Raw genomic sequence first — 27,682 nt, forward strand, 5'->3', positions numbered from 1 at the left:
TTCAAGCATGCTGAGAAAATAATCTTTAAGTAAAAGATTTTTATGAACAGATGCAGGTTAAAGAAGTGTTTTTATGTAATACAGGCCTAATGTTCATGTAACTGTTTGTTTTTGCCTTATCCATTAGGCAACCAAACTCAGAATTGTCTTCTGAAAGAAAAAAAAAAAAAAAAGGTTCCATTGGTCCTATATTGCCTTACATTTCTGTAGGTCTCCAAGAAGCTCCTTGGTGGAATCTACTAACCAAAGCCAGCTTCTATATAGTAGAAAGTAAGTGGGAAAATACACAGGAGTCAACCTTTAGGTGATTAAAGTCAAGTCTCATTCAAAATCAATTCTGGAGTGCTAAGCAGAGCTTTAAATGTTTCGTCAGTTTCAGTCCAACAAGCTGAAGCAAATTAGGAGGCCTGGTGCAGAATGCATATAGATCAGCAGCTGCAAATGCAAGGAGCGGAGGAGAGCTATGTGGAGCAGAGATGGAAGGTCCACTAAGATAGCTGGACACTGAACTAGCACCTGCTACCATTTAGTTCCATGTAGTAAAACCTTTCTGTTTTTATGTTAGTCTAGCATATATTCAACACTGTTATCCATATGGAATTTCTTCTTTGCCTTCTTGCAGGTGCTTGAGATAAGGGGATTCTTCCAGTTCCATTGAATATGCCACAATAAAACAAAAAATTAGAAAGTTCTGCATCTCTGAGCTCAAACCTCCCTTTTAAATTAAGATTTACATGGAGAACAATGTACAGGAATATGATAAACTTTTTCCCTCAGAAGATCAGACCTGATTACTTACCAGAACCATTACGGTACTGATTTCAGTGTTACATTATCAGTTGTTCAGCCTTCTGGAAGACAAGCAGCAAGGATGATGGTAAATAAAAGTTTTAGGATATAATATAGTTACTGTTAGGGGTAGTATAATGGCACCTCTGATGCCTGTTAGCAGATGCCTGTCTCCACCTACCCAGTGAAAGCTACTGCATAGGTGCCCTTTTCTAACATGCTGCGGTTGGTGGTGGCGCTTAGCACTGGAGGGAAGCAAGACGTGGGGTTGCAAAATTCTGGTGTAAGAGGGTCCCACTGTCCCCAAGGTGAGAACCACTTGTGGGGGAATAATAATCCCACATTAAGTCTGAATGAAAGCAGTGTTAGGGAAGAGCAAAAGAAAGATGTTAGCAAAAATTCAGCTGCTTGTAATGAGCCATTGAATGGTCAGTATCATGCAAGTTGCATCATTTATGACTAGTACTGTATTATGCTCTTCAGTATTCTGAAATAGTAAGATAGTAAGCCCCATCTCTAAGATAGTTAGTTACCTTTGCGTCAAACCACATTTAGTCTCTCTAGGCTGCTACTGCTATTGTCATGTCATTGATTTTATGCTTCTTGACTGAAAAAGTTTTCAAAAAGTTAAGTTTGATGCTTGTCTCAACGCTGAGGAAAAGGCAAGCTTCTTATGTGCTCCTGAGCACGTCTGCTCAGGCCTCTCCCAGTCCTTACCGACTTAAGTTACTCATTTAAGGCAGTGTTTCTAAATCTTCAAAGTAGTTAGTCAGTTATTCCAACCTACATTAAGAAACAAGCTTCTAGAAATACATAATATCATGGTTCCCTGGAGGAAAAGCCACTCTGTTCCCAGAACAGCACCACTGATTTCTGTCAGCTACAAGAATTAAGTATTTGAGCAAGATTAACCGACAAGAAATAATGCAAAACCTCCACTGAAAAAGGATCCTTTCCACAAGGATGAGGCATCTTCATCGCCAGCTAAGCAGGCCTAATGGATTAAACAGCCAAAACTGAGCTTGCTTTAAGCTTTTCTCCCAAAACAAGTAAGTGCTCACAAGCCTTGGGGGAGTATAGGGTTCAAGGGAGAAGGAGCTGTGTGTCTCAGAACGCATTTAAACATTACAAGAAACGTTCTCCTCTTGAAGAACAAAGATGTCCAAAGCCTCTAAAAAGAGAAGCCTCCCAGGAGGCAATTTGCTTTTCACTTTCTCCTCCATGACAAACAGTACTCAAATAGTGACACGACAGTGGTGGGAAAAAGCGGGCAACTGGTTTTCTATAGCGGAGAAAGACAGCAGCCCGCAGGCTGGCGGTACGGTAGGAGTAGGGCCTGCAGCATCAGGGCTGGGTGTGAAGGGCCAGGTTCTGTAGTCGCCAGAGCTGAGTGCGTTCTTCACCGCTGCTGGAGCGGCGCCCTGCCCAGGCAGAAGCCCTTCTCGTCCATTGTGGTCCCTAGGCCAGCGTTCACTTGAGTCCTTTGTGAGCTTCGTAACACAGTGTCAGAGCAGGGAGAGGTTCACTTTGGCTGAGATTTTGGGCAACTTTAAAAGAATTAAAACTGTTACAAGAAGGGTCAGAAGGCTATTAAGCAGCATGAGTACAGGCGAACAGGGCCCCCACCGTTGCTTGCACAACTAGAGGGCATCCCACCTTTACTCTTTTAACTCCACCACAAGAGGTGGGATTTGAGTTTCACAACTGCAGTTACAATTAGAGATAAGGTAACGAAAGTGAACAGAACTTCACCATTTCATACATGTATCTCAACCCAACCAATTTGCTGCAGTTATCCCTCACTTTTTTGAGTCTTGTTTGTTGAAGCTGCTTAATAGTCAGCTAAACATTGAAGTTGCTGGTTTTAACCTACCTTGAGTACTGTGAAAATCTTTCATCGCATTTCTTAGGCTACAGGAGCAAAGGCAGAACAGCAGCTCCTGTGCCAGGGCATGGCAGTCCCTGGAAGAGCGGTTAGCCTCTGCTCGCAGGGCTTCGGTTTGCTTCAATGGCCTGTAACATCTTCCCGCCCTCCCCTCTGGAGAAGCCACAAACAAGGTGGCCTTGAACACTCAACCTGTAAAGGAACTTCTGAATGGTTTGTTTTATGAATTACAAGAGGAGGCAGGACTAGAATTTGAGAGTTTAATAACGTTTTTACTTTTATTGTCAGTTTGAGAATCTGTGTGACTTCAGTTGGATATTGGAGTTGTTAGACTTACCCGTACCTAACGCACACAGTGTACTGAAAAAATAACATGGTTTAAAAAAAAGGATGGAATAGTAATTTTGAAAATAAAATAGTTTATAGCACTAAAGAGTCACAGTGCAATCAATGGTTTACTCAAACAACTACATCATATATAATATTTAAAGAACATAAATATTCAGTAAATTCACTACGACATGAAAGTAAAAGCTTCACATTCTCCCACGCTTTTTAAAGAACTGGGGACAAAGTGACAGACAGTTCCTAGACAGACTGCTCAGCTTCACAAACACCTCTCTTGCTTAAGGGATCGGACATTGCCTTAGCTATCACAATGGGAACGTGTGCTGCAACTAATCTAGAAGTTTTCCCCATAAATTTTAAAGCATTTATAATCACAATACCCCCCTCCCACCCCCCCACCTCCCCAGGTTATATTTAGTGGACATGCACTATTAGTCTATACAATGCAACATTTCACCAGAAAGTAATGAATAAAGTAATTAAAAACTACTCCCCCTCCCCTTTGTTTTGGAGTCTGAAGACTTTAGTCTCATGGCACAATTGTAAAAAACAAATGTTCCCAGTAGGAGACAATAATTTAAGTAAGTTATTCAAAGAAGCCTATGTAGTTTTTATATAGGGATAAACATTGATGGGGAACAGCAGTCAAAATGGACACGTATTTACAAGTGCTAGACTTGAAAAACAGAAGTAATGGAAGGGCAGGTTCCTTCCCAAGAGAATCCCCAAGAATCTGAACACTCACGTACCACAGGCCAAAAAGGCAGTCTAACTAGAGGCAAGACAAAGGAGGAGGAACACCGTATGGTTTAAAGGATGTTACTTCTCACCTATTATAGCAACTTTTTTGCTTCTAGCTTCAGATGCAAAGAGCAGAAGGTCTCATCAGGAAGTTTTACAGCAAAGGGAATCTCACGGTGACTACATCCCTTAGGACTGAGTGCTAACAGGTAGAGCAACCCCCCCCCCCCCCCCCCCCCGTTACGTGAAAGCAAGGTCCAGCGCGAGGGAAGAGGATTTTAACATGCACATAAACAACAGTTACTGAACTTCACACAATGGCCTACTCTCAAGTTTAAGAGCTTGAGCCTAATTTAAGACACTAAATGGTAAACGTTGTCAAGTACTAAAATTTTCTTCCAAAGTGCTAAGCCACATTTGTTAAAGCTATGGCAAAAAAATAAAAATAAACAATTCTTAGAGCAGCTTATGGTTGAAGTCCTCCCTATTCAAACTGAAGCCCAGTCAAGCTCACGGCTAGGGTGGCAAGAACTCTATAAAACAAAGCATTTGCACATTTCATTACAACATCGTGCTGGAATGTAGGGAATTTGCTTTAAAAAGAGTTTCCAAGACAGTTCTTCACAGAAAATTCTGATACATTCACAATAAAAATCTGCTATGACAGGGAGCAAAGTAGAGCTGTGAAACTATCATCACAAGACTTTGCTCAGCTAAGCTTGTGAGGACAGGAGCCAAACTGGGAATTGCAGCGTACATCAAGATCGGGATGCTTTACAGAGGGAAGGGTCCTTTTGGGGGGCGAGGAGTGGTTTGACTGAATTACTTGTTAAAAAACAAACCAAACTCATGAACCACCTTACACAGAAGTATTAAGCCCAGTAAGCAGCATGGTTTTAAAGTGTCAGTTTTCTCACACCATGTTTGTTCACAATAAAATGACTGAATAATAAATCCCCTTTTCTAGGGGGTTAGATTACTTCCAGCTGCAAGACTATCAGAAATCAATTCTCTACCATCTTTTATATGGATAACCATTAGCAAATTACACCATTTAACACATTCCTTGGCATATGTTACTATTGAATAGACTTAATAATTAGCTATCCAATGCTCAATACTTCACAGAGGCTACTATAGCTGTGTCAAATGTATTAGAAATCCAGATGTACCTGGACTAAATTAAGACATTCCAAACTGGAACACTTGTTCAGTTATCATGCATTGGGAACAAAAAAGCATGTCAAACAATGGAATGCACTGGAGAAGGTCATTCAATCTCCTAGGGAAAAACAAAAAAAAAAAAAAAGTCTAAATTAAATACAACCCAGAATACTGTCTAATCATATTAATAGGTACACTGAGAGAGCCAGAAGACATCACATGTATTGTCCATGAAAATAATGGTGGTGCCTTCTTTTAATATTACAGAAATCATAACTATAAAAAGAGTTAGTCCCATCTCAGTTTCCCTGCACAGCTTATTTATGTTCCTTTGTTGGTGCATAGTACAGTTCCATGGGTTTGTTCACTTTCCAGTACTTCTCACTGACCAGTTCCAAGGAAAACGAGCCGTTTAATACCTAGAAGGGAACACCAAAACAGAAATGAAAAATATCTAATGCTTTGCACAAATAGTACTGTAGCAACAGACACCTACGTAAGCTGGAGCAATGCTTAGACTGAGTAAATAAAAGTAACTGAGCAAGTGTCCTTAGCTAACAATTCAGTGTCAAAAAGCAGTAACACAGGCTATTCTGAACTCCTGCCAAACTCATTAAAACAGCACTGAAGAAACACTTTTGCTAGTTGTATACAAAGTGAATACAGTTGCAGATAAAGTGAACTTCAGTTTTCTTTCCTCCCTCTGGAGGAAAAAAAAAAAAAAAGGCGAGAGTAGCACACGTGTAATTACACCAGAAGCATCTACCTTTTCCTAAAAGGCAATCTGTAGTCATGTTTGAAAGCTCTGCAAAGATTCTTACCATGAAGCATCTGGGTGTCTATTGTAGCAACTGACATTCTACCTCTCCCTACCCAGTTGAGGGCTCAATCTAATTGCCGTATTGCCATGTTGCTGTATCTGTATGTTCCCAAGTCATGAACTGAGAGGAGGGTTCTTCCCTAAATATATTCACAGCAGCTGTTTCATACTAGCATACTAGGAGCCTGTGGGAAAATGGAGAAACACTTCCTTATGACTGGCACTTCCTGATTCTCGGAAGTGCTGTCTGCCTTTGGGCATGAAACAAGGTTTTCAGGTGAAATAATGTTTCTCTCTTCAATCTTAATTGTAAAAAAGGATCTGGCTCTCACCTGGCATAGGTCAGCTAGTAGTTGCTGGCATCACTAGATTTAACCCCAAATAATATTTATGCTTCCTTTTCTACTAACCAATCTTTTGCGATATACATTTCCCACAAAGCAATTAATGTTTCTAAGCATGCAACCCGGCGTTATGAGTATTATCCCTGGGTCAACTCAAGAATTGAGTCCAACTGACTGGATTTTAATCATATTTATATCAAATATGTAGTAGTATTGAACTTTGGGGTTACTCTTGGGCAGAAATCCTACTTACAGTGAACTGCCCATTGGCAGTAGCAATGTAAATGGTGTACTGCTTCTCACTGGCAGTGTCGAGATTCATCTGGTTCGATTCTCCTTTGCTTCGAAGCTCCTCCAAAGCCAACCTCACAGCTAGGTACTTGGACAAGTGATCAACAGTGGCATTGCCCGAGGTCTTTATGTATCTGCAACACCAACCACAAAGGTGACCAAAGACAGTTGAGTTACAGGTGTAGGAAAAAGGCATTTGGAACACTCCCTCTCCCAAACATTAAGCATCAAGTGTGAAAAGGCCTGTAAAGGAAGTTCACAGGAGCGTTAAGTGTTTTTACTCAAGCCGTGCAAGCAGGTTACCAAATTATGCTGTTCTTAAGAGTCCTTACATCTTTCTGACACTTCTCCCACAGGCTCTTATGCTGTTTGTAGAGAGAAGACAGCACTGCCCTGTCATCTGCTTGAAATGAAAAACCTGCTAACAGGTTGTCAAGGGTTTTTCAGAACTACTCACAACTGCTCAAACCTTCTGAGCATAGATGCAACCCGACGTTCCTGGACGGAAAGCCACCAGGTGGGAGAGCTATACATGCAAGCAACGCGATCCCCGTGTCTGTTCCCTGCTATAGTTACCCTTATTTTCTTGTTACCTGTTCCTTCCCTAATTCTTTACACAAGAATTGAGAAGCGTGACACACCAGCGCAGCAGCAGAGGCCTCCCCCAGAGGCTTTGTCTTTGCCTTTCAGAACAACCCCCAGAGTTCTCTCACAATTCCAAACCAAAAAGAAAAGCTGGCTGAGGCTTGTAATGTATTTATAGGCACTACAGAGAGATGTCTCATCGGGAAAGAAAGTCAGGAAGAGATCTGAGGAAACTCCTCATGACTGCTCACTGCTGTGAGCCATTATTTGCAGGCTCTGCTTGGACTCAATCATGAGAGGAAGTGCCAGGTAAAGCCTCCAGCCTACAAATCATGCTGACACACAGCTGCTCCAAAAACTGCTCGGACACTTCTGCGAGGTTTGTTTATTCCCACAGGATTTTACAGCAAGTAGAAAGGGACTGATAATATACCATCTTCCCAGTATCTACCGAGAATTGTGAGGCTGGAAACCCTTAGAAACATCTTTATCTGTGATCAAAGGCTTAAAACAGATTGTTACTATAACCTTGTGTTTTTTGCAATACTGGAACAATACCACCCACCTGACTTGAAATAGAAAGAGTGCATTTGGTTAAACAGGATGTGGCATGACCATAGCAAATTGATTTAAAAAAGCCCCGAGAAGCGACAGACAGAAAAGAGAAGTGACAGTAGAAAATAACAGCGAAACACATGAAGAGGAATAGAAGACGTTTACCTCGTCTGTGCGCTATCATCATTCTCCATGAGGGTAGGATGAGGCCTGAAGACTAACTCTATTTCGCTAGCGCCATCCATTACAGGATCTATTGCCACAGTTGTGTTGTTATTGTCCAGTTCTAGCCCAGAATCATCTGACGTTTTGGTCCTCTTATTACTAGGCCCTGCTTCCTGATTGCTGTGCGTTGAGGCGTTGCTACAGTGCGAACTGTCACCGTTATCTTCTGCACCACTGCCGTTCTCAATCTGTTGTTTTTTGCCCCTCTGTAACCTGATTAGAAATAGGTAGAAATAAATGTCAGCTCAGCTGCTAATCAGCATTCAGAATTCACCCAACTACTTTTACAATTCCCTCCCTCCCCCAGGATCAGTTGCGCTAAAAGTTAGAAATGGGTGACCTACCAAGAAGAACATACAAGAGTACTAAACGCTTCAGAGATACAAGGGGGGGAAAAAAAATCCTATTTGTAACATTGTTTCATAGAAAGAGACATTCATACACAAGACTGCAGATTTTCCTCCTATCTCTCAAACACATTTTAGAGACATTTTTTAGGATGGTTTTCAATTTGATACAATTATTTTTTATTTTTCAGCTAAGACACATGATTCTTTTCATCTAAATATTAATCTGTACGTGATGAAAAAGAAAAAAAAAAGTCAAACGAACAAAGACTCATACCATGCTTTACCACAACATGAAGTTTGAGGCATCTTTCCCAACTGGCTCTCTTGCGTTTAAATGCATACCCAGAATTCCAATTCTATTATACTTCAGACAGTCCAGCCTCGTGGATTAAGTTGCAATTAAAACACCTGAGTTCTGGCATTATGTGTATTTGTTTGCATATAATGGTAATGTTTTGGTACGGGATTCATTGTATTACAGTCTGTTACCAAAGGCACGTTACCTAGACTTTGGTAAAGCTAAAACCGAAATCTGCTGTCTACATCTGGCTGCAACAGAAGTGGCAGAGAACGATATGAAGGTTTCTATTAGTAGACAAAGGTTAAAATTACTTTGGCAGTGTTTGGAGGGGAAAAGAGGAACCCCCAAATATTCTGGGGACAGGTAGCATGCCTCTAAAATTGTATCGCGGACCACGTTACAAGTAGACAAACTAGGTAGGTTACATACCTGTTCATAGCCTGAATCTTTAGTCCTTCCTCAATGCTGTGACTTAAAGCTTGCTGGTTATTGTGTTTGCTGATTCTTGCTAGCACTCTCTCCTGATGAGCTTCATATTCATCACGGCTTGGGTAAATTTTACTGATGAGAGCATCAAAATTGGGATCTGGTCTCAGTGATCTTTTTGAGACTAGCTTTTTACGACACGTGGGACATTCTTTGTTGCTAAACATGAATAAGAAGAGAGAAAAGACATACTAACTCTCTAGCTATAAGCAGTCTGCCCTACAGCTACAATTCTTAGACAAAGCACTCCGTCATGACTTGATACCCGCAGTAAATCTGGAATGGGGCTTCTATCTTTTGACAGATCAGGTAGTTCAAGATACTTAAACAAAAAATCCAAACGCACTTCCCTCTGCTTCAATTGTTATGAGTATGTTGAAAGAAACTATATTTAGACTGAAGAATTCATAAGTCCTACTTTACAAACTGGTTCTTTCCCTAAGCTCTAGCTGGATTTTTCACCTAGAAAAGATGCATTTTTTTATAGAAATTATGTTGAAGGCATAGTCTTTTGTAGCGCTCAGAACAAGACAAAAATTAAGGACCCTATTACATAGTTCAAGCACCAGTTTATTCTCATTTAACTAACATGTCAGGTTTACGCATTTTTTTTTCCCCCAGCGAAGAAAAGGTTTCAGTAACTGGGGGCTTTATTCTTGATGGTTTTCTCATATCCCTCTATATACAAGAATATTTTTGTCAATCACTGCGCACAGTGAATTACGTGTGACCTTTGAGCACAGCTAATTGCCATCATCAGAAACAGATACTTAAATCGCTCAATTAATTGCCGTTGGCTACCTCATAATTCTACTGCTTTCAAGAAAATATGCCCATGTAATTGAAGAATACAAGAAAAACGATTTGTGCGTTAGCATAGGTTATATCAGTAGCTAAGGTCTGAAGTAGGTCTACTGCTGAGACCTACTCAAATTGTGACCTGCTGAGAGGTCACAATTTACTATGCCCAGGTAAATTCTCGTCGGTGATTAACAAACATTCTTGTATGAGGGAAAGGAAAAAATGAGGGAAATAAAAAGATGTTACTTACAAAAATGAGTCTGTTTTGCTTTTAGTGGACCTATTTAAAAAACAAAAACACAACACACACACACACACACACACACACACACACAAGACGGGTTTTCAACTCCTTATAAGAAACAAAGTTACGGGATAAATTTCCACACAAGGAAAAGGCTAGGTCTGGCCTGCCACTGTGGCGACTGAACACGGAAGAATGAGACATGATAGGTGTGCTATGCATTCAAACACACAGGCACTTAACTGTTACACACCAACACCCAGGGCTTAAAGGATTTCCTTGCTCACTTTTAGATCTGAAAGGAAATCCCTTTCCTCTGTCATAATATTTACATACCCACTCCTGAGGGCTGTAATGATACAGTCAGCGCAGAAACGATGCAAACATTCTTTCGTCGTCATGGTGTTTTTTAACATATCCAAGCAAATGGGACACATCAGTTCACTGTGCAAGCTCCTGGGCGACACCACTATTTCCAAGCCATCGGTTATCGCTTCCTAGCGTGAAATCAAGGAAAAGTTCTTTCATGAACCTGAGTAATTTTCCTACCGAGATCGCACTTTTCACTATTCTTTTAGAGAAACACGGTAGAAAGACAAAACAAGACACGTGCACAGCCACCTCAAGCACATATATATTTTTTTCAAAAGCATATTACCTGAGGTGTTCTTTGCAATTCATATAAACTGAGCTCCCAAGTTTTGCTTAAAGGTTGCGTACCGTTTGTCTGCACGGCTTGAGACATGGCTGGGAACAAGAAGAGACACAAGTTACAACCTACTTCCTAGTAAAATGGACAGTCAAAATTGCGCACCTGAACACACGTGCACAAAACTCTTAACTAAACACGTTTCCCGGAAGCATGCTATATTGCCTTTTCTTTTCCTCCTGAAAACACAGCACTAGGGTTTTCCAGTCACAAGTTTAGAGAGCGCTAAAAGATAGGGTAAAAGCTATTCATAGTGGTAAATTCAGAGTCCAGTTCTCCTGAGCAATGCCACTGGGCTCCAATGGATTTTCACCTGACTTGCAGCGTCTTGGGAGGGAAGTGAGAAGTCACAAGTTTTCAGTTTGAGAAACCCGAATCGTACAAGCACTGTCAGTGTTTTTCTCATTTTTGAGATCAGTAATTTCAGCCATGCATTCCTGGAAATGGATAGGGCTACGAATATCCGAGCACAAAAGGTGACTGATATACCCTCTAACGACTGCTACTGGAGAACTTACTTAAAGACGAATCCCTGTGCATCTGTCCTACGCTCACGCGCACACGCTGCACAGAAACTGTTTGCTTTCCCACCCAATTCTGTAATCAGCACATGAGATGAAGCAAAACCACCGAACACGTTCACAGCAGTGATGCCGAAAGAAGCCGAGCAAAATGCAGAAGTGACGTTTTGGACAGAAAATATTTTCATGCTGGGGGAGAAGAGGAAACCTTCCCCCAAACCTTCCCCCCACAAAAGCCTGCCTTAAAATAGGAAACATTATCCTCGATTCTGTTGTACATTTATAAACAATGCAACCACGTAAGAAGCAAGATTGTAGCTTGCAGCCACTCCTACAAGGTGGAAAAAGCAGAAGTGCTTTCATCCTCTGTTATCACTTCTTTTAAATCTAGATTTGTATTTCCAGACCCTTCTGATAGGCAGCCAAGTGCCAAGTGTATTTGCATCTATCAAGTACGTTATAATCTAATTTTAAATTCATCAGGTTCTAGATGAAAAGGGTCAATCTCTCTGGAGAGCAGGGTTACTTTATAAGCTTTAATTAATTGTTGAGGGAGAAGAGAGAAAAGCAGTGCAGCAAAGATTGTCTGTTCTTCTCCAGGCACAGAAGTGAAGAGTTTTCCCACTTTAAAAAAAAAAAAAATTAGGAGAGGACAGACGTAGAATTGGTCAATTCCAATTTTTATAATATAAATATTGTGCCCTAAAAATACAGTCTGCTTGTCATAAGAGACACCCTCTTCTGTACGGATAAGGAAAAAGAGACATCCAGTTAGTACTTTAACTCACCATTAAAACCGACAAGCCACCACTACCAAGGTGCAGACCGTGAACTGAGTTTGGCCTAGGGCTGGACGGCACTGTGGCGCGCACAAGTAACCACTTGCCTGAACTCGCACGCTTGCACTTGCTAACATACAATAGCGGCTGTTTTGGTGCCAGACTGTTGGCAGAACTATCCATCGGGAGAACAAGTGCATTAACATTATTCCCTATACTGCAGTCTTGCCTTCAAGCCCGAGGCTACGCTGCAGAAGACACTGTACGAGTGTCGTAATAAATAACTGATCCGCTTTATTCTAAAGGTTTGTCATCTGAGATGCAGTGTGCTTAATTCCCACCCAAAGGTCTGCAGTGATAGCACTTCAGAGTTTTAAGAGCAAAGACATTGGCCTTAAGGCCAATCCAAGGATCTCTCCAAAGCTAGAGGGATCCCCACAGCGCGCTCGCCACTAGCAAAAGGGATTTGCTTTCAAAAAAGACCAAGTCTTCTCTGCAACTGGTGTGTACAAAATCCAAATCAAAGGAGCAGTGGAAACATGGTCAATTCAAACATCCCCCCCCACCAAAAAAAAGCAAATAGCAAAAAATCACTTCACACTGCACAGAGCTTTCCATCTACTTAATGATCAACGGATGAGCCTCTGCAGCTTTGCTTCTGTTTCCCCTACATTTTATAATCTGCTTCCAGCTCTGTATTGGGCCTGACAAATGCATTTAAATGAGTTTTGACTGCTTTTCCTTATGACACCCTTGGACACCAAGTTGAATCCACGTTTCTTCTCCCTACCGAAATCTAATACAGCAACATCGGCAGCACACGCCAATACCAACGATCCAACCCCACTAAAACCGCCCTGACCATTTAATAGTCACCAAGTATCAACTAGAAGTCTCAAATCATAACCAGTAAGGCAGCTCTTTAGGTACTCTCCATGAATAATCCTCTGCACTCGCTTTGGGAACGGAGGTAGGACACAAACCTCCACGGTTAGCTGACTCTCAAATCACTCGTTAGAGCCAAGCAGGAGGAGACTGCATTGGCTTCTTGCTCTTCGCTTTAACAGCATATAATTAGGCAACTATGCTGACATCTGTTTTAAACAAAGCAAGCGCTCTTTGCCGGTAGTCATTTGAACGCGCATCCCAAACTGCACTGCCTATTTCATTTGGAGGTGTCGCCTAAGCTACTTGTTTCTAGCAGAAAAAAAAAAAATAATAATGGTTAAGGCATGACTGCCCTGGTCTCCACCATCCTCTTGGTTCCTGTGCTGGCTGCGGACTTGAATTGCTGCCGACAGACCATCCCTAGCTCTCCTTGCCTGGCACGAAGGTAAACGAGACCCAAAAAATTTTTCTAGCTGTTCTGACAGTGTCAAGATTTTCACCGCCTTTAACAATGACACAGAGATTACACTTTAGTTCAGTTTTAAGACAGTCTACCGCTACCAGATTTGAAGCAAGCTCGCCTTAAAAGAAATCCAAAACGGTGCAGGCCAGACCAACTGATCCTTTTTGAGGCTACAAAATTAGGAAAAGTCTTTCATGAGCCAAGAAAGAAAGAGTTTGTTGTTGTTCACAGCTTTGCTTAGTGCGAAAATTATAAAACACAATAAATGGAAAACTCACCCCTTTATTATTCAGTCTGGAAATGTAATTTACTGAAATCTCCAAATTCTGAACATCGTTTGAAAATGAAACACGGATAAGCCTCCAGCAGGCACAATAACCACTGCTATATGGAAGCTTTACCCTTAAAGTCTGCACCCCTTTAGGCATTTTTTTCAAGTATGTCTTAAATAAAAATATTAAGTAGATTTAGTCATAATAGTATATTACTTAAGTTTTCAGATCTTCTCCAGTTTATAAATGAAGAAGACAGGATCCTTTCTTGAAAGGTCACACACATACTGGCACTGGGAATAACGTTAACACAGATGTACTCCGAGAGCCTTTTTTCATCATTAGATGTTTCAGAACTCTTCTAACGCACCATTTACCATTACATCTTTTTATCTTTTTTTTTTTTTTTTTAAACCTTTATCACTATTCTGTACTCGCTGGATATAAAAGGAAAGCAACCAGTCACATGAGAGTAAGGAACTTTTTTTAGATTATGGTTTTAAAAGCAAAAGAGCATGTAGTCTCATGAAAAACTTGAACTGGAGGCGACACAAAGGGGAAAAGCTGTATTCGTGCAGGCAGATCAGACGTCTTCCTTTTGGAAGCACTGACAAGTACCACTAGTATGATTTAAGCTACAGCCACAGGGACACCAATGTCAGTCATTAAAAAAAAATAATAATATCACAAGGACTCCTGCAATCCTTCAGTCTGACTCGGACTTCCAGCTCAGGGTAACTCTTGAGCATAAAACTTGTAATTAAAGAGTATGCACAACTGTGGTTGTCAAAGCAAGAGCTGACTGAAGTAACCACGAGAAAGGATCACAAACCTGAGAACAAGCAATGCTACGAATGTTTGACTTCTTGTCACTCCCCCACTCCCAACAGCAGTTAGGTTCCCCCTTTCCAGGGGTCTTCACAATGTCCACACTAATAGATGAGATTTGATATTCTTTATCAGTAAAAAAAGAACATTTTCTGCTCTGTTAACTCTGTGCCTCCCCCAAGCACCTTCCACAGAATAGACACATCACAAAAACTTACCCGTTTTACAACGGCGAAAAAAGGAAAACAAGCTAACTTCCACTAAACTACTACTCTCTTCAGCCATTTGTCTGGTCACTTCATATCTTTTACAGAAAATAACTGGAAGAGGAGACTAGGAGACTGCTAAAGATGATCAGAACATGAAATTTTTCATTTTTTGGCTATCCAGGATGTTTCTCACGCATTCTTTGCCTTGCCAGAGCGTAACTCTTATTCTTAAATAGTTTCAGACATAGTTTTGACTGCTTTTATATAACTAAGCTTGATCTGCAAGTTGAACAGCTCCCTAATAGAGCTGGGAGATGAGCCTGTCGGCTTCACTTGAAAGAGCGGCTATTTAAGCCTGATTTCCTTAGAAAACAGGGCTTATGCAATCTTGCTCTTTGTGCTCATCCATCTGCAGACGATTTCCCCAAACAAATGCGAGGACAAGCGGTTGGAGTTTAAAGGCAGAACAATAAAACAGTCTTGTTTCTGAAGCTCTGGAAAACAGACAGTTATAGGGAAAAAACTAGTGTGAAAGAGCCCATGAGAAAAGCCACGCTGATCTCACGCGTGCTTGGCGAGCAGGGAATTCACGCAGGAAAGTCCTTACAACGGGCTAGATAAAACTGCAGCCCAGCAGCATTCTCACTCATCACAGGCCAAACCTACTTCATAAATTATTATAGCGAAATACACTTAATTGTTTGCTTAAATACAGTCACGAGTCACAGTATCTTGGGCATTCAGTATCTCATGCCTGAAACTGCCCAGCAAAAATAAAATCTAACTGGCAGCAAGTGCATTTTGGACCCTTCAGAGCTGCACTCAGACATGCTCTTTTGGCTGTAAAGGAGCCAAAGGAAGAGCTTGTCACTGCTCCTGATTTTGCCTACTCTCTTACTTTTTCGGAGGTTTACCGCCCTTAGAGTCACCAGCATGTCATCACCTCTTAGCCTCGCTTCTCAAAATGACAAGGTTTGTCATTGCTCAAAATTTCAGATCAGCTTAACCCTAGCTTGGAACTAACCTAGAAGTTGGCCTTGCTTTAACCAGGGGATTTTCCACCAGATGACACTGGGAGATCCCTTGCAGCCTGAATTATTTCATGAAGCACTTTGCAGCGCCTATTTTTGCCTGGACAAAGGCCAGAAAGCAACTGCACGTGCAGTTGTGTCAGCACGCCGTGAGGCCAGAGAACGACTGGAACGGCAACACACAGCTGGAAGAAGCAACCCACAGATCTGGTTCAGGTGTAGCCAGCTCTGCTCTGGCTGCTATTTAACTCAAAACAGCATATTGATTTCCGATACTTCCATCCAAAATACTTTTGAGGAAAAAAAGAAAATGCATCGGGCCTTTAAAATAACATACTAGTATTAAACCCACAGAAATCAGCAAATTCTTGTTCCAAATGTAAAAAGTTAAACATTTAGACTTAAAATAGTAAGGGAGTTAGCCCTCTGTTTGGTATGCCAATTTCAACAGCATCTTCAACCCTTTTGATTTTTTTTTTTTTTTAGGACCATATTTTATTAAAAACAGGTATCATAGTTCAGTTACTCTGGAAGCTTAATAGGATTAGAGGTTTACTCTCTCTGATACTTTAACTGCTATTAGGGACAAACTATGTTCGGACGAAGCATTCAGTTCGGTTAATTCAACTCATTCATTCAGTGTCATGCAATTCAATTCACTCTTTTAAAAACATTCTGAAATTTGTGCGTTTTTTCTGGTCCTAATTTCTAGCTAGCAGCTTGATTTGAAAAAAATAAATGTATTTCTGGAAAAACACGGTATTTGAAGGAATTAATCTTCACTGCGGTTCATTGGCAGCTCAGATGATTTTACATTCGGTCGATGGATTTTTGCAACTACTCTTAAAAAAAAAAACAATTTTAAATAAGAATTTATGTATAAAAGTGCTCATTCTTTTCTGAAGTTTTTTTCCCCTCTCAGTATCCCCAAATCCCTTAGAGACAGTCGAATCAGGTTCTGGCCTGGAGGTCATTTTGTTCCTGGCTCTGAAACGAACTGCTCGATGATCCTGAACAAGTACGTCCCCACATTTGTCCGTGTCCCCACTTCTTTTTCTGCTTTTTTATTCAGATTGTCACAATTCTTCCAACTGTCTCTCACTACGAATATATTGCACTCACTATAATCATATCCTGATCTCAAAAGCGGATGAGCTCAAGAGAGTAATTCCCTACTAAAAGAGTACTTTCACTTCTGTCAGCTCTCAGTCTTTGTCCTCCCAATATCAAGTTTCAACATTACAATGTCCCTTAATGGGAAAGTTTTCTCTTCTTCGCACTTGCAAATTGAATTCGCTATTCTGTTAGCTATGTGGATGAGCATCTTTCCTTGATGCAATTAGTCCTGATCTATGCTGATCACAAATTCACGCTCGTGCGTTCACGTTCAGAGTGAGAAGCGAAACACAGGACAGACCACCACTGAGGTGCAAGGTTGGAGCTGTCCGTCTCGCAGACATCGAAGAAATAACAAATGGTTTGGTATCCATCATAATCTCTTATAGTCATTAAAACCTAAATACTTTAGGAACTAGAGCGGTGAACTCAAACCAAGAGCCAGACATTAAACAACTGCATAAGCTACCAAAAACAAAATAAGAAAGTATTTGCCAAGACAAAAAGCATACACACAGCAACAGACTTAACTGGTAAGTGTCCAACAGTAACATTCATCATGACTGTATACACGGTAAGTTTGTAGCAGCATTTTTATATGGTGTGCAGCGTTCCAACTAACAGCTTAGTCGCTATACTGGTTGACTGTTGCTCCTATTATACTGTTAAATTTTTTCACCTGTAACAAGCACTTGTTTAAAATTTAGGAATTCAGCGCCACACACAAACTATTATTCGCTTCATAACCCGTTCTGCCATTATTTTCTTTCTTTTAAATTTCTCCTCGCTGTGTTCCTAGAAATGCAATTCTTCTGATAGTGGCTAAAGCTACTTTTGTCCTGCACTTTCAAAGGCTGAACTAACGCTATACAAGTATAGAGCCACAGCAAAGAATCACTAATAAAGCATCACTTTGGAGAGGCTGTAGGATCTCTGCTCTTGGACATATGCAAACTTAACTAGACGAGGCCCTGAATAACCTCAACCACTATCTTTATAGCAAAAGTTGAATGCGTTTCTTTGAACAGCATGGTAACAGCACCTTGGGAATTGGGCCTTTACATGCTAGGATGTTATAAAAAAAATAATAATAATCCAATGAATAAGTCTGCTTAACACGGGGGTTTCTTCTATAAATATGCAGTTACGTAATGTGTTTAAGAAAAAGAACACTTTCCTTAAATATTTTCTTAGAGTTTGAGGAATAAATGAACGGTAAAATCCTCAACTAGATATTTTTGTCTAAAATGAAAAACTTAACACATAAGCTCCAAAATACCATTAAAAAATGTTGTCCGAGAATAGTTTCTATCTATCTCCTGCACATACATTTTTATTGGCCAACGGTAAGTAGAAATGCCTTTGTTTTTGACCATCTACTAAAAGCAGCCCCCTCCTTAAGATCTTAAGGATCTGCCAGAATTTAAAATTTGCAACTGTTATATAATAGAGCTGTAAAACAGTGAGGGACTACTACTCATCCTGCAAATTCAAGAGGATCAGAGGATCAAAAAGGCACCTACAGACTACAGAAAGAACGTGAACACGTGAGTAGTTTCAGCCACCGTCACAGGGTGCATAAAAAGTACATTCACAGGATAATTTCGAAAGATGGACATAATCAGTGAATAATCAACAGTAAAGAAAGTGGGCTTCTTTCTAAATGTCTACGATGTTTAGAAATGAGTTGTTAGTCACTTTTTAAAATACTTTGGTACACATTAGCTAGGATTCTGTCATCTGCAAAGCACAATCAAAGCAAATTAACAGGCTATTCAAGATGCCAAATTAATACAAACCATGAAGCTGAAACTTCAGATAGCAATTACATGCTCCAGAAGTCAAATGTGGTAACAAATAATGACTGCTTACACAGTGCTTTCCACCCTTAAATACCACATCAGCCTGCAAGTGAACCCATCCTTGCACTCTGCTTGCGGGGGCAGAGACACCGAATTAGGAAGAACGAGGGAGGAGGACATAGCTTTAGCTGGGTGCTCTATGCTCCAGGAAAGAGAGGAGTTCCCTTGCTGCCACCCACAGCCCCTAGGCACTGCAGCAAGCCTCCACTTTTCTACCTCTCTTCAAATCTGTGGTGAGAGTCAAAATAACATCAGCCCAGCGAGAAACCCCCAGCCACCTCCGCTGCAGAAATTACTGCTCCCCTTACACTCTTCCCTGGCCAGCAGAGTAACAGCATAAAGGCCACAGTTACTACTGCTCAAAGACTAGCATTACAACCTGTATCTCAGGGAAGGTGTTTGTTAGCCATAGGGTACCAAGCAAGTGCGCTCTCTTCCTGGCGTCGCTTTCTTCCCTGAAATCCATTTGGGGGTGGGAGGGGGAATGTCTTAAGAAACCTACGTTGAGCTCAGCAAATTAATAGTAACTGGTCTGAATAAAAGCACAGGAAAATGAAGAATGGCTGGAACTAGCCTGAGGCCAAATACTTCTATAAATAATAGTAATACATGTTAATACATGCAATGTGAGTGTGGTACATGTTATAGTGCATGTTTACTGTGATGAAATAAGTAAAACACATCTATTCTTTTATTATTTAAAATCATTCCAATTTCTATTACGCTTGAAGGATAGCGCGATGCACACCGAGAAATAAATAGGCAAAATGTGATAACTATTTCGACAATCCTATTTTAACAATATTTGCACCTGGTTCCTTGCCATTCTATTTACCTGCTTTATTTACAGAAGGGAATAAAGAAATTAACATTCAAATGTTTTAATTATATCAATGACATCCCATCACAGCTGAGAAAACAACACACGTATAATAAAAGTAATTTTAAAATAAAATACAAATTTTGGGGTACATCCAACTCCCACTGAATGTTAGATAGTGACTGAATGGCACAGTGAAGAATATTTTATAATAAAATTTGTATATGAATATACATGGTACGATGCTCCTCATACTCAAAGCTGTGCCAAGTTCTACGTTTAAAACATAAATTCAGCTTGCTCTCTATGAAAAATAGCATATTCTCCTTAAATTTGTAGTACTTCATCACCAGAATTCATGTTCTAAGAATTTACAAGTACGCATTTCTACAGTTTGCTTGAAAACATACGATCTTTAAGACATTCCTTCAGATTCTCTCATTTGCTGCTTAAAAATTGAGTCTGGATTTCTCAAAATTTAAGGCCATTTGAAACCATTGGTAAAGATTACCCCGGAAAGATTAATACTTGTTCCTTTCATCTCATTACTTTTAGTAACAAAGTTTTCCATCCAGAAGAGATTAGACTGCAGGAAAAGTATTCTATGATACTCAGCACTGGGAGTACCTACGGATTAGAGACGTTGCATGTATTCCCAAAGCAAGTATTATAAAGCTCCACGTTATTAGATGGTTAAACTGAGAAATCCAAAGTTTGTCAGTGGATGAAGTGCAGCTGGTAAAGAGAAACAGCCTCCTTTCTGCCCTGTAACACATCACCCAGGAGAAAGACAAAACCAAAGTTGTACAATCCACTTCAGATTCAAAAATGCCCCCAAAAGGCAATAAAACTGAAGAATCCTGAGGCACCAGAGCAGTTTAACGGTATTGACAGTAAGTAACATCACAGAAAAGTTTTAGCAGTATGATTGTCCCTCTCAATCATACTAGTTCTGAATTTTCAGTTTTCCTGACAACTAGTCCCCGTTTTGCCCCACAGCCTACCTCCTAAGCTTAACGAGCATTTCTCTTCAACATAAAAAAATCCCTCCTTGCAAGCCCACTACCACCACCTGCTTCTATCATTCTGAAACCTGTGCAGTAGGCTCACCTCCGGATGCCTTCTGAGAGAGGGGAAAAGAAAATACTGGTATTTCTGAAAAACACCAGCTCACTAGCACGTGGTCTTTCAGTTTCTTCAGTGTATTTATTCTCCTAAGGAAGAAAGCATTTTGCCTGGTGCCTTAAGAGCTGGAATCATCCCGTTAATTGCCATTGACAACTTACTGGCGGGGAAACGAACGGATCCACAGAGCGTAACAGCATTTCCAACCGGGCTGCTAAGCTGCTCACCCTGGCCCTCGGAAACATTTGCACTTCACAACTCTGACCTCATACAAACCATCTGCTCTACACATTTACACCTACGGAACAATTCAGTGAACCTAAAGATACACCTAGTAATACTAGTAAAAGTGACCAAAAGCAGAGCAACAACCCCGTTAGATGTCAAGAGCGTTAAAGGAAAAAAAATTAACATTAAAAGACCTGGTCATCCTCAAGGCTGTTTTATTACAGTCTTATGAACAGTCACGTACTTTTGGACATGACAGAAGCATGCTTTTAAACAATGTGATTTTAAGTAAATGCTTTGCTCTATATTTATAGAAGTATAAGCGCTACATGGGTACATGCATTGCTCTTACACAGCTGACACTCAAATTCCTGCTTGTTCTAACGAGTTCTGTGTTACCTAGTAAGGGCATCAGGGCCATTTCATGCTGCCTGCTGGATCACTCCATTATTTTGTACAGCCTAAATCCTTAGTGTTACAACTTACTATTTACAGTTCTGTTTTATACCCTCCTAAACATCTCCTGAGCAACAAAAACTACAGTACATAAAATTAGCACATCATTTACAGAGAACTCTCTCTATGTTACATTAGTTGCCTCCAGGTAGTCCAGAATTCATAGCGACACCAATTTTCCTCTAGCTATCGTACCTACAAATACTCAAAATTCGTCACATTTCAAAACCAGGCTATTTCTAAATTTAAAAAACTTAGTTTTGTTTTGTTTTGTTTTTTTTAAATCTCAGAGAGGTTAAGTAAAAAGCTTTCCAGTTTCTGGTAGAAAAAACACTGCTTGCTATTCTAATGCAACAAGTAGTAAGATTATTTAATCACTAAAGCCAAAACAAACTGGTACCCTTTACACACAATCTCTATCTTGTCTAAAATGAATACTGAAATATCATATAACATTAAAGCCTTCTGTCAGGAGTGAAAAGAAAACTGTTAAGAGGAACAGTGTATTTTCACTGCTGATGTGGGCCAATAAATCAGACAAGCACTTGACCTCCGAGACTTAAAATGTGCCAAAGACCTTTGCCAACAGCTGATATGAACAGGGAAAGAGCTATTAATAAAGCATAATTTGGCCCTATAAAGTAGCAGAGCTTAGTGGTGGAGTAAGTAGAACTGCCATTTTCTCTGATATTTGCTAACTTTTATGTAAAGTTAGTCATATTAAGAAGCATGCTACTCTATCCTTACCATGCGTAAGACCGCCCATCCAAGTCTCAAAAATAAATGTCTTAAGGTCTAAAGAGATAAATTAACCTTAGACTTCAGAATTAATTAGCCATTGTGAAGGAGAGAGCTGAAGTGAATCTTTCTCTGCCTAAAATTCATTTCGGTGCTGTATCAGAACATAACAGGAAGGACAAAAAACTTTTGGGAAGCAAACGAAAACCAACTTTCAGGTTCTGGAAACGCTGAATCTGTCATAGAGACTAAATGCATATAAACAGGCACACCTCACCTTAGGAGATTGTTACTCAGACTTGTTTCTTTTCCTCTTTAAATGCATCATCTAGTTTTGTCAAATAAGTGTGATGCATGAGCTAGAAAGGCAGGATTATGGGTAGGGCAAATCTTTGCCATAAAAGCATTTTATTCCTTTTACACTGAAGGAGGTAAGGATCCTTCAGTGTAACGATGATAAGGATGTACATTTATTAAGTGGGTAACATGTTTATAGTACAATGGACCTCACAGTCTGCAGTGAAAGGCAACTGTTACATGCAAGTATCCAAACACCATGTATCCTGCTATTGTGCAACGTACCCCTTGCCACAGAACCATGCTTCCGAAGCAGCGCTTTCATTTTCATAGCACTTTCTAAGCCTTGCAGCACTGTTGGCACATTTTTTGAGGCTAACCAGCTTCTTGCTGTCTCCCAGAAACAGCAGTTGCAGAAAGTGACCACTGACCACTCAGTTCAACAAAGATTAAGTTTGATGATTTCAGTACCCCGTTGTTAACTTTGTAGTTGCTGCTGGTTTTCACACAAATCTTAGGAATGTACTTACACCACAATCCAAACGACCTTCTCCATTTCCGCAAGTGCAAAGGGGGCCAACTGTTTCCAGCTAACCAATGGGTAGGTCTCTAGAAAACTAGTCTTCCCCTTCCAGTTTTTACAGTTGGGAACGTGGAGAAATGCAGTCCTAACTGATGACTATGCTGGCAGAAATCACTCATGTAGCTACAGTTACAACATGAAAAAGATCTCAGCTGTTTTTGACCCAAGAGCTCAGCACACTTTTAGTAGTGATAATGCAACACACTAATTCAATTTCACCTTCAGGACTTTGCAGTTGTACTGTATCACTCTGCCCACACAGATAAAACAATTTCCAACAGAGGTAAGCATAGTCAAAGCTTCCAGCTGCCTTCCTGCAAATCATCTCGTTAGGCACTGTCAACATCAAAACTTGCACTCTATTAAATTGCAAACACAATGAGATAATTTTAAAATGACGTTAATAAATAGGAGCTACAGAACTGATATAATTCTTTCGTACTTAATTTGTCAGACTGCTCTTAAGGGCTCTATCTCACGCTCCCTCCCACAGAGCTCCAGCGGCTGTCCCAGCCATCAGATGCCTCTCCTGGGCCCAGAGCAGCATGGCTCATCCATCATCTAGCTGCTGAGCCGGTGTACAAACGCCCTGAAGTCACATTTCAATTATCACACCCGTCTCCGAATTGCAACGCCTTAGGAGTCAGCACAGGTCTGCTTCTGCTGGGAAACCAATGAGCAACCTCTGGCATGACAGAGAGCTGGAGATGAGGGCATTTTTTCAATTTCACCCGCAGAAATCACCAAAGCCTGTTCATCAGCTTCTTGGATTGCTAAGGTGCTTTGATAAAGTGTTAGAGGATCTAAGAAGCTTCTCCAAATAGTTTAAATAGCACCTTACAGCGTATTTGGCTCGATTCTGTGTAACGGCTGGGCTGCCTTCCCCAAGCTGCTGAGCTCACAGCAAGGTAGCCACTTCGTTACCTTTCTTTTCAGCATGCAACATAGCTACTCTCAATCACATTTATTAATGTAAGTGGTAGCAAGTAGTATTATTCTAATGAGCTTATATTATGGGAGCAATTTTGAGAATATCAGATCATGAAATATGCTTCTTTTTCAATTTTTCCGTCATCACAGAGATACGTTAGCCATAAAAATTCCTCGGCCACTTATCAATTGCCATAGCGAGGCTGGCCACATGCAGCCGCGACACAATTTTCTTGATGAGAATAACAGATGAAGAGAACAACCTCTACTTGGTTATTAATAAACAGAAAAATAAGCTCCCCCACAACACTTGAGAGACAAAAGAAAGACTCAAGTAATCTTGCCTATGACTGAGTTAATGCCTACAATAAGTACGAAGAAACAAAATTGTTAAATTTGGCAAGCAAACAGCTTTAGTCTAAAGCTGGGTGACAGCTAACAGCAATTTGTGTTTTAAGGACTCTCTTAAATAAAACTGTACATTTTATAAATAATGCTCAACTAGCAAAAGTTTAAAGCCGGTAATCATCCAAAATAATTTAATTTTATCCCAGAGAGATGAAACTAAGGAATGGATTAGGTTTTTAATTATGTAGAATACTACTGCTCACTCCCGGCTGTTCAACAAGAGAGCTCCACGATCCAGAAGCAGGGAGGAAGGCAGACGGGGATAATTCTTAAAATTTTTCTCCACTGCAACAAGTCTAAGCAGCTCTGTAATACTGAACTCTGTTCACTCCTCAGAAAATTAAGAATTTAAGGTCATTTCAGAGGCCGTTGATTTTCACCCACAATCAAAACCAAGTTTAGGCTCAACAACATCCCTTCTCCAATCTCCTTCCTCTCTATTTGCATCATTATCAAACTTCTGTTTACTGAGTCAAAAGTAGATAAAGCAAGGAGGAATTTCAGTTAAGTAAAAAAGGTGGAAAGAATCTGACACTTCTTTCATACATGCTCTGTGCATTCGTGCTTCACTAAAACTAGGTCCAGTGTTGCTTTTTTGAAAAACACACCTGAACAGTTGCAGACTTCTCTCTCATTTTTGAGGCTCCCTTTTCTCCGTGCCTTTCTCTTTTTCCATTGTGTTTTTTTTTTTGTTGTTGTTTTTTAGACAAGGGAAAGAGAAATGTTTAAAAGAAGCTGAAGTAATTCAGGTATCCCAACATCTATTTCATATATAAGACTGATGGCTAAAGCCCTGAACGTTTCAGAATCCTGCCCTGATTACACAAGATGCCCAAGCAAGTCTTTCTGCTCAACATGTTACGGAGCATCCTTCTTAATACACAAAGTGCCATTGATAAAGGCAGAACCATACAGAACCATACGTTATTTCACTGAGGCTTGCACTTCACTTAAGCTCTCAGATATGACAAGGAGTGCTTTCCTCAGCAATTGCAGCTGGGCTGGTGTTTTAAAGCCGTGATGCCAAAGGCCCAAATTTTAGCCACCCAAGAAGTAAAAAACCTCCCATGCCAAACTCGTGTCCCAATATCACTACCAAGCTGAACGCGAAAACCAATGAAACATTTACTAAACACTGTAAGTAACATCATTCACCAGCCAAAAAGCTCCAAAGAAGTTCTAAACTTATTTAAACATTATCACTTAAGTTTGCCATAGCGCAGTCAGGTCCAGCTACGAAACTTATTACCTGACAGTCGGGATCGTGCTAATGTCCGTCCAGTGAAAATACAGATCAAACACGTAAGAGTTTCCTCCCATCTCCACCCAATTCACAAAGCTAATCCTTCAAAAAAGTATCTCTTTTAATGTTAAAAGATACCGCTTACTGATACACGCTACTTTCAAAGTAAGAACCTCTTAGCTGAGGAGCTGAACACCATCTCTGAGCTTGACGTGAGGCATAAAAACGTCAAATCATCTCATTACAGAAGTTTTTAATGAAAACATAGAGGAACGCAAACGAGACTACTTCTACAGGGAACTCCTATGACACATCAAGTCTTTGTCACAGAATGAGTGACATATTTGATTACAGAGTTTTCCCCAAGCCAAAATAATTTTACCTGCACACCACTCTCAGGTTTTTTCCCAAGCGCCAGTGATTTCCTTTAGCCCGTAAAAGCCTGCGGGCAAACGCACGGTTACCGCGCAGGGAGAATCATAACCACCTCCAAACAGCGCCGGGTTACGGTTTATCGTACTGGCAATCACCTTTCCCCGCTAGTCACCCTCTGAGGGTGACTTGGAGCCTAACAAAAACCCCCAGAAGAAAACCACCGCTCAGAGCGCTTGTTCCACAGGTGCGGGGTCGGGGCCGCGCAAGGCGAGGCGTTTCGGAGGGCCGGCTGAGAGGGGCAGGAGGCGGCCAGAAGCAGGCGCTGAAATCGAGCCCGGCCGCAGCGAGAGCGAGCGGAGGGGCACGAAGGGCCAGCGGAGCGGCGCGGAGCGGCGCGGCGCGGAGCGGAGCGGCGGCACTGCCTTCCACCCCGCCCCGCCCCGTCTTTCGGCGCCCGCGCACCGCTCGGCCCGGAGGGGGCTGAACAGAAACAAAAGACCGGGAGCGAGCAGTAATTCACCCGCCGCAGTACACTTCTTTTTTTTTTTTCCCCGTGGGGACGGTTTGTAAAGATAACAACGGCTCCTGGCTCGCTTGGGGGGTGAGGGGGGGAGCTCCTGCCTCCCCGCGTCAGGCTCCCGCCGCCGCTCCCGTTACGGCCGGCGACCGTTACCGGCGACCGTTACACCGCGCGCAGCCGTTACCGGCGACCGTTACCGGCGACCGTTACCGGCTCCCCGGCTCTTTGTGCGCGCCGCTGTTGCGCACCTCCGCGCTTCGCGGCCATAAATCGCTGCCGCCCCGTCGTGTGTGTGTGTGTGTGCGGAGGGGGGGGCAGAGGTAGAGGGGTCCTGACACGTCTGGTGTCCCCGAGGGCGGCGGGGGGCGGGGGGGGGGAGACGACAGCAGCCCTGTCAGCGGCGCGGGGGCCGCCTCACGCCGCCACCCACCTGCCCCGCGGAAGGGCTGCGCCTCCAGGCAGAGCCCGCCGCCCCCCTTTCAAAAAGCCGGGGGGGGGGGGAAGACGGCGCGTCCCTCCCGCCCCGAGATGAAACCCTGGGGCGCCAGCCCGCAGCGGGCGCCGCGCACCCCCCCCCCCCGCGGTGGCCCGGCAGCTCCGCACCCTCCCAGCCCCACTAGGGGGAGAGAGTCCGGGCGGCGGCCCCCGGCCTCGTACCCTGCGCTCCCCTCCCCGCCTCGCCTCACCGCCCGCCGCCTCCCTTCAACCCTCTCTCACCGCCGGAGGAAGCCGCAGCCCCAGCAGCACAATATGGCGAGCGGCAGCCTCCGCAATGGAGCTCGGGAAATAGAGGGGAGTTACATATTCATGGCCGGGGCTGCGGGACCGAGCCGCGCAGAGCCCTCCTCCCCGCGGCCGGGCGCGGGCCTCCTCTTCCCCCCCACCTTACCTCAGCGCGGAGCCCCGGCTGCCCTCGCCGCCGCCGCCGCCCGGCGGGGACTGAGCCGCGCCGCGGGGCCCCCAGGCGCGGCCCCCGCTTTTGGCTCTGGGTGTTTGGTTGTTTTTCTCTTTTATTTTTTTTTTAAGCTCCCTAAATCATAAGGAAGATGCGCTCTGCGCTGCTTGCCCTCGGCGATAACCTTAAAATAAAGCTCGACGCCCCGAAGTAAAGCTTCAACGTGCGTAGCTTTGTCTCCAAACGCAAAAAAAAAAAAAACAAAAAAACCCTGCGCATTTTGAATGGTTTTGGGGGGCGGCTCCGCGGTAACCCCACGAAACGCGCGCTTGTCGCGGGGCCGTCGCGGGTTACCGTCCGTTGAGTCGAGGCGGCCCCTTTCACCAGCGCGGGGCCTGCTGGGGTGTCTCTGTTGGTGTTGCCACGACCTGCTTTCTGGCGAAAGTGAAGCGCTACG

The 27,682-nt window shown here is 42.2% G+C and overlaps 1 protein-coding gene across 9 annotated transcripts; it reads right to left on the minus strand.

Annotated features, from left to right (window-relative positions):
- Positions 1-153: 153 nt before the first annotated feature.
- Positions 154-27,654, minus strand: RNF2 (ring finger protein 2). 9 transcript variants are annotated; one of them, XM_068953554.1, is made up of 7 exons: positions 27,580-27,654; positions 10,588-10,676; positions 10,266-10,426; positions 8,828-9,043; positions 7,688-7,960; positions 6,345-6,516; positions 154-5,346 (listed from the first exon to the last, which is right to left on the minus strand). In XM_068953554.1, exons 2-7 carry the CDS (start codon positions 10,672-10,674, stop codon positions 5,245-5,247), a joined length of 1,011 nt encoding a protein of 336 aa, XP_068809655.1. In that variant the 5' UTR covers positions 10,675-10,676; positions 27,580-27,654; the 3' UTR covers positions 154-5,244. The 9 variants fall into 9 exon arrangements, with proteins under 9 accessions (XP_068809655.1, XP_068809652.1, XP_068809650.1 ...); XM_068953551.1 differs by lacking the exon at positions 27,580-27,654 and adding an exon at positions 27,220-27,515; XM_068953549.1 differs by lacking the exon at positions 27,580-27,654 and adding an exon at positions 27,048-27,207.
- Positions 27,655-27,682: the final 28 nt, after the last annotated feature.

Source organism: Struthio camelus, chromosome 8 (assembly GCF_040807025.1).
Source record: "Struthio camelus isolate bStrCam1 chromosome 8, bStrCam1.hap1, whole genome shotgun sequence".
Lineage (NCBI taxonomy): Eukaryota > Metazoa > Chordata > Aves > Struthioniformes > Struthionidae > Struthio > Struthio camelus.

What these genes read in the sequence shown, in the direction of transcription:
- RNF2 (XM_068953545.1), bottom strand. Translation starts at nt 26,597, where the DNA reads ATGGCCGCGAAGCGCGGAGGTGCGCAACAGCGGCGCGCACAAAGAGCC. An exon ending in AATTGCAAAGAACACCTCAG is followed by an intron (nt 10,427 to 10,587) that starts GTAATATGCTTT and finishes ATTTCACGCTAG; the next exon opens with GAAGCGATAACCGATGGCTT. An exon ending in GATGATAGCGCACAGACGAG is followed by an intron (nt 6,517 to 7,687) that starts GTAAACGTCTTC and finishes TTGGTGTTGCAG; the next exon opens with ATACATAAAGACCTCGGGCA.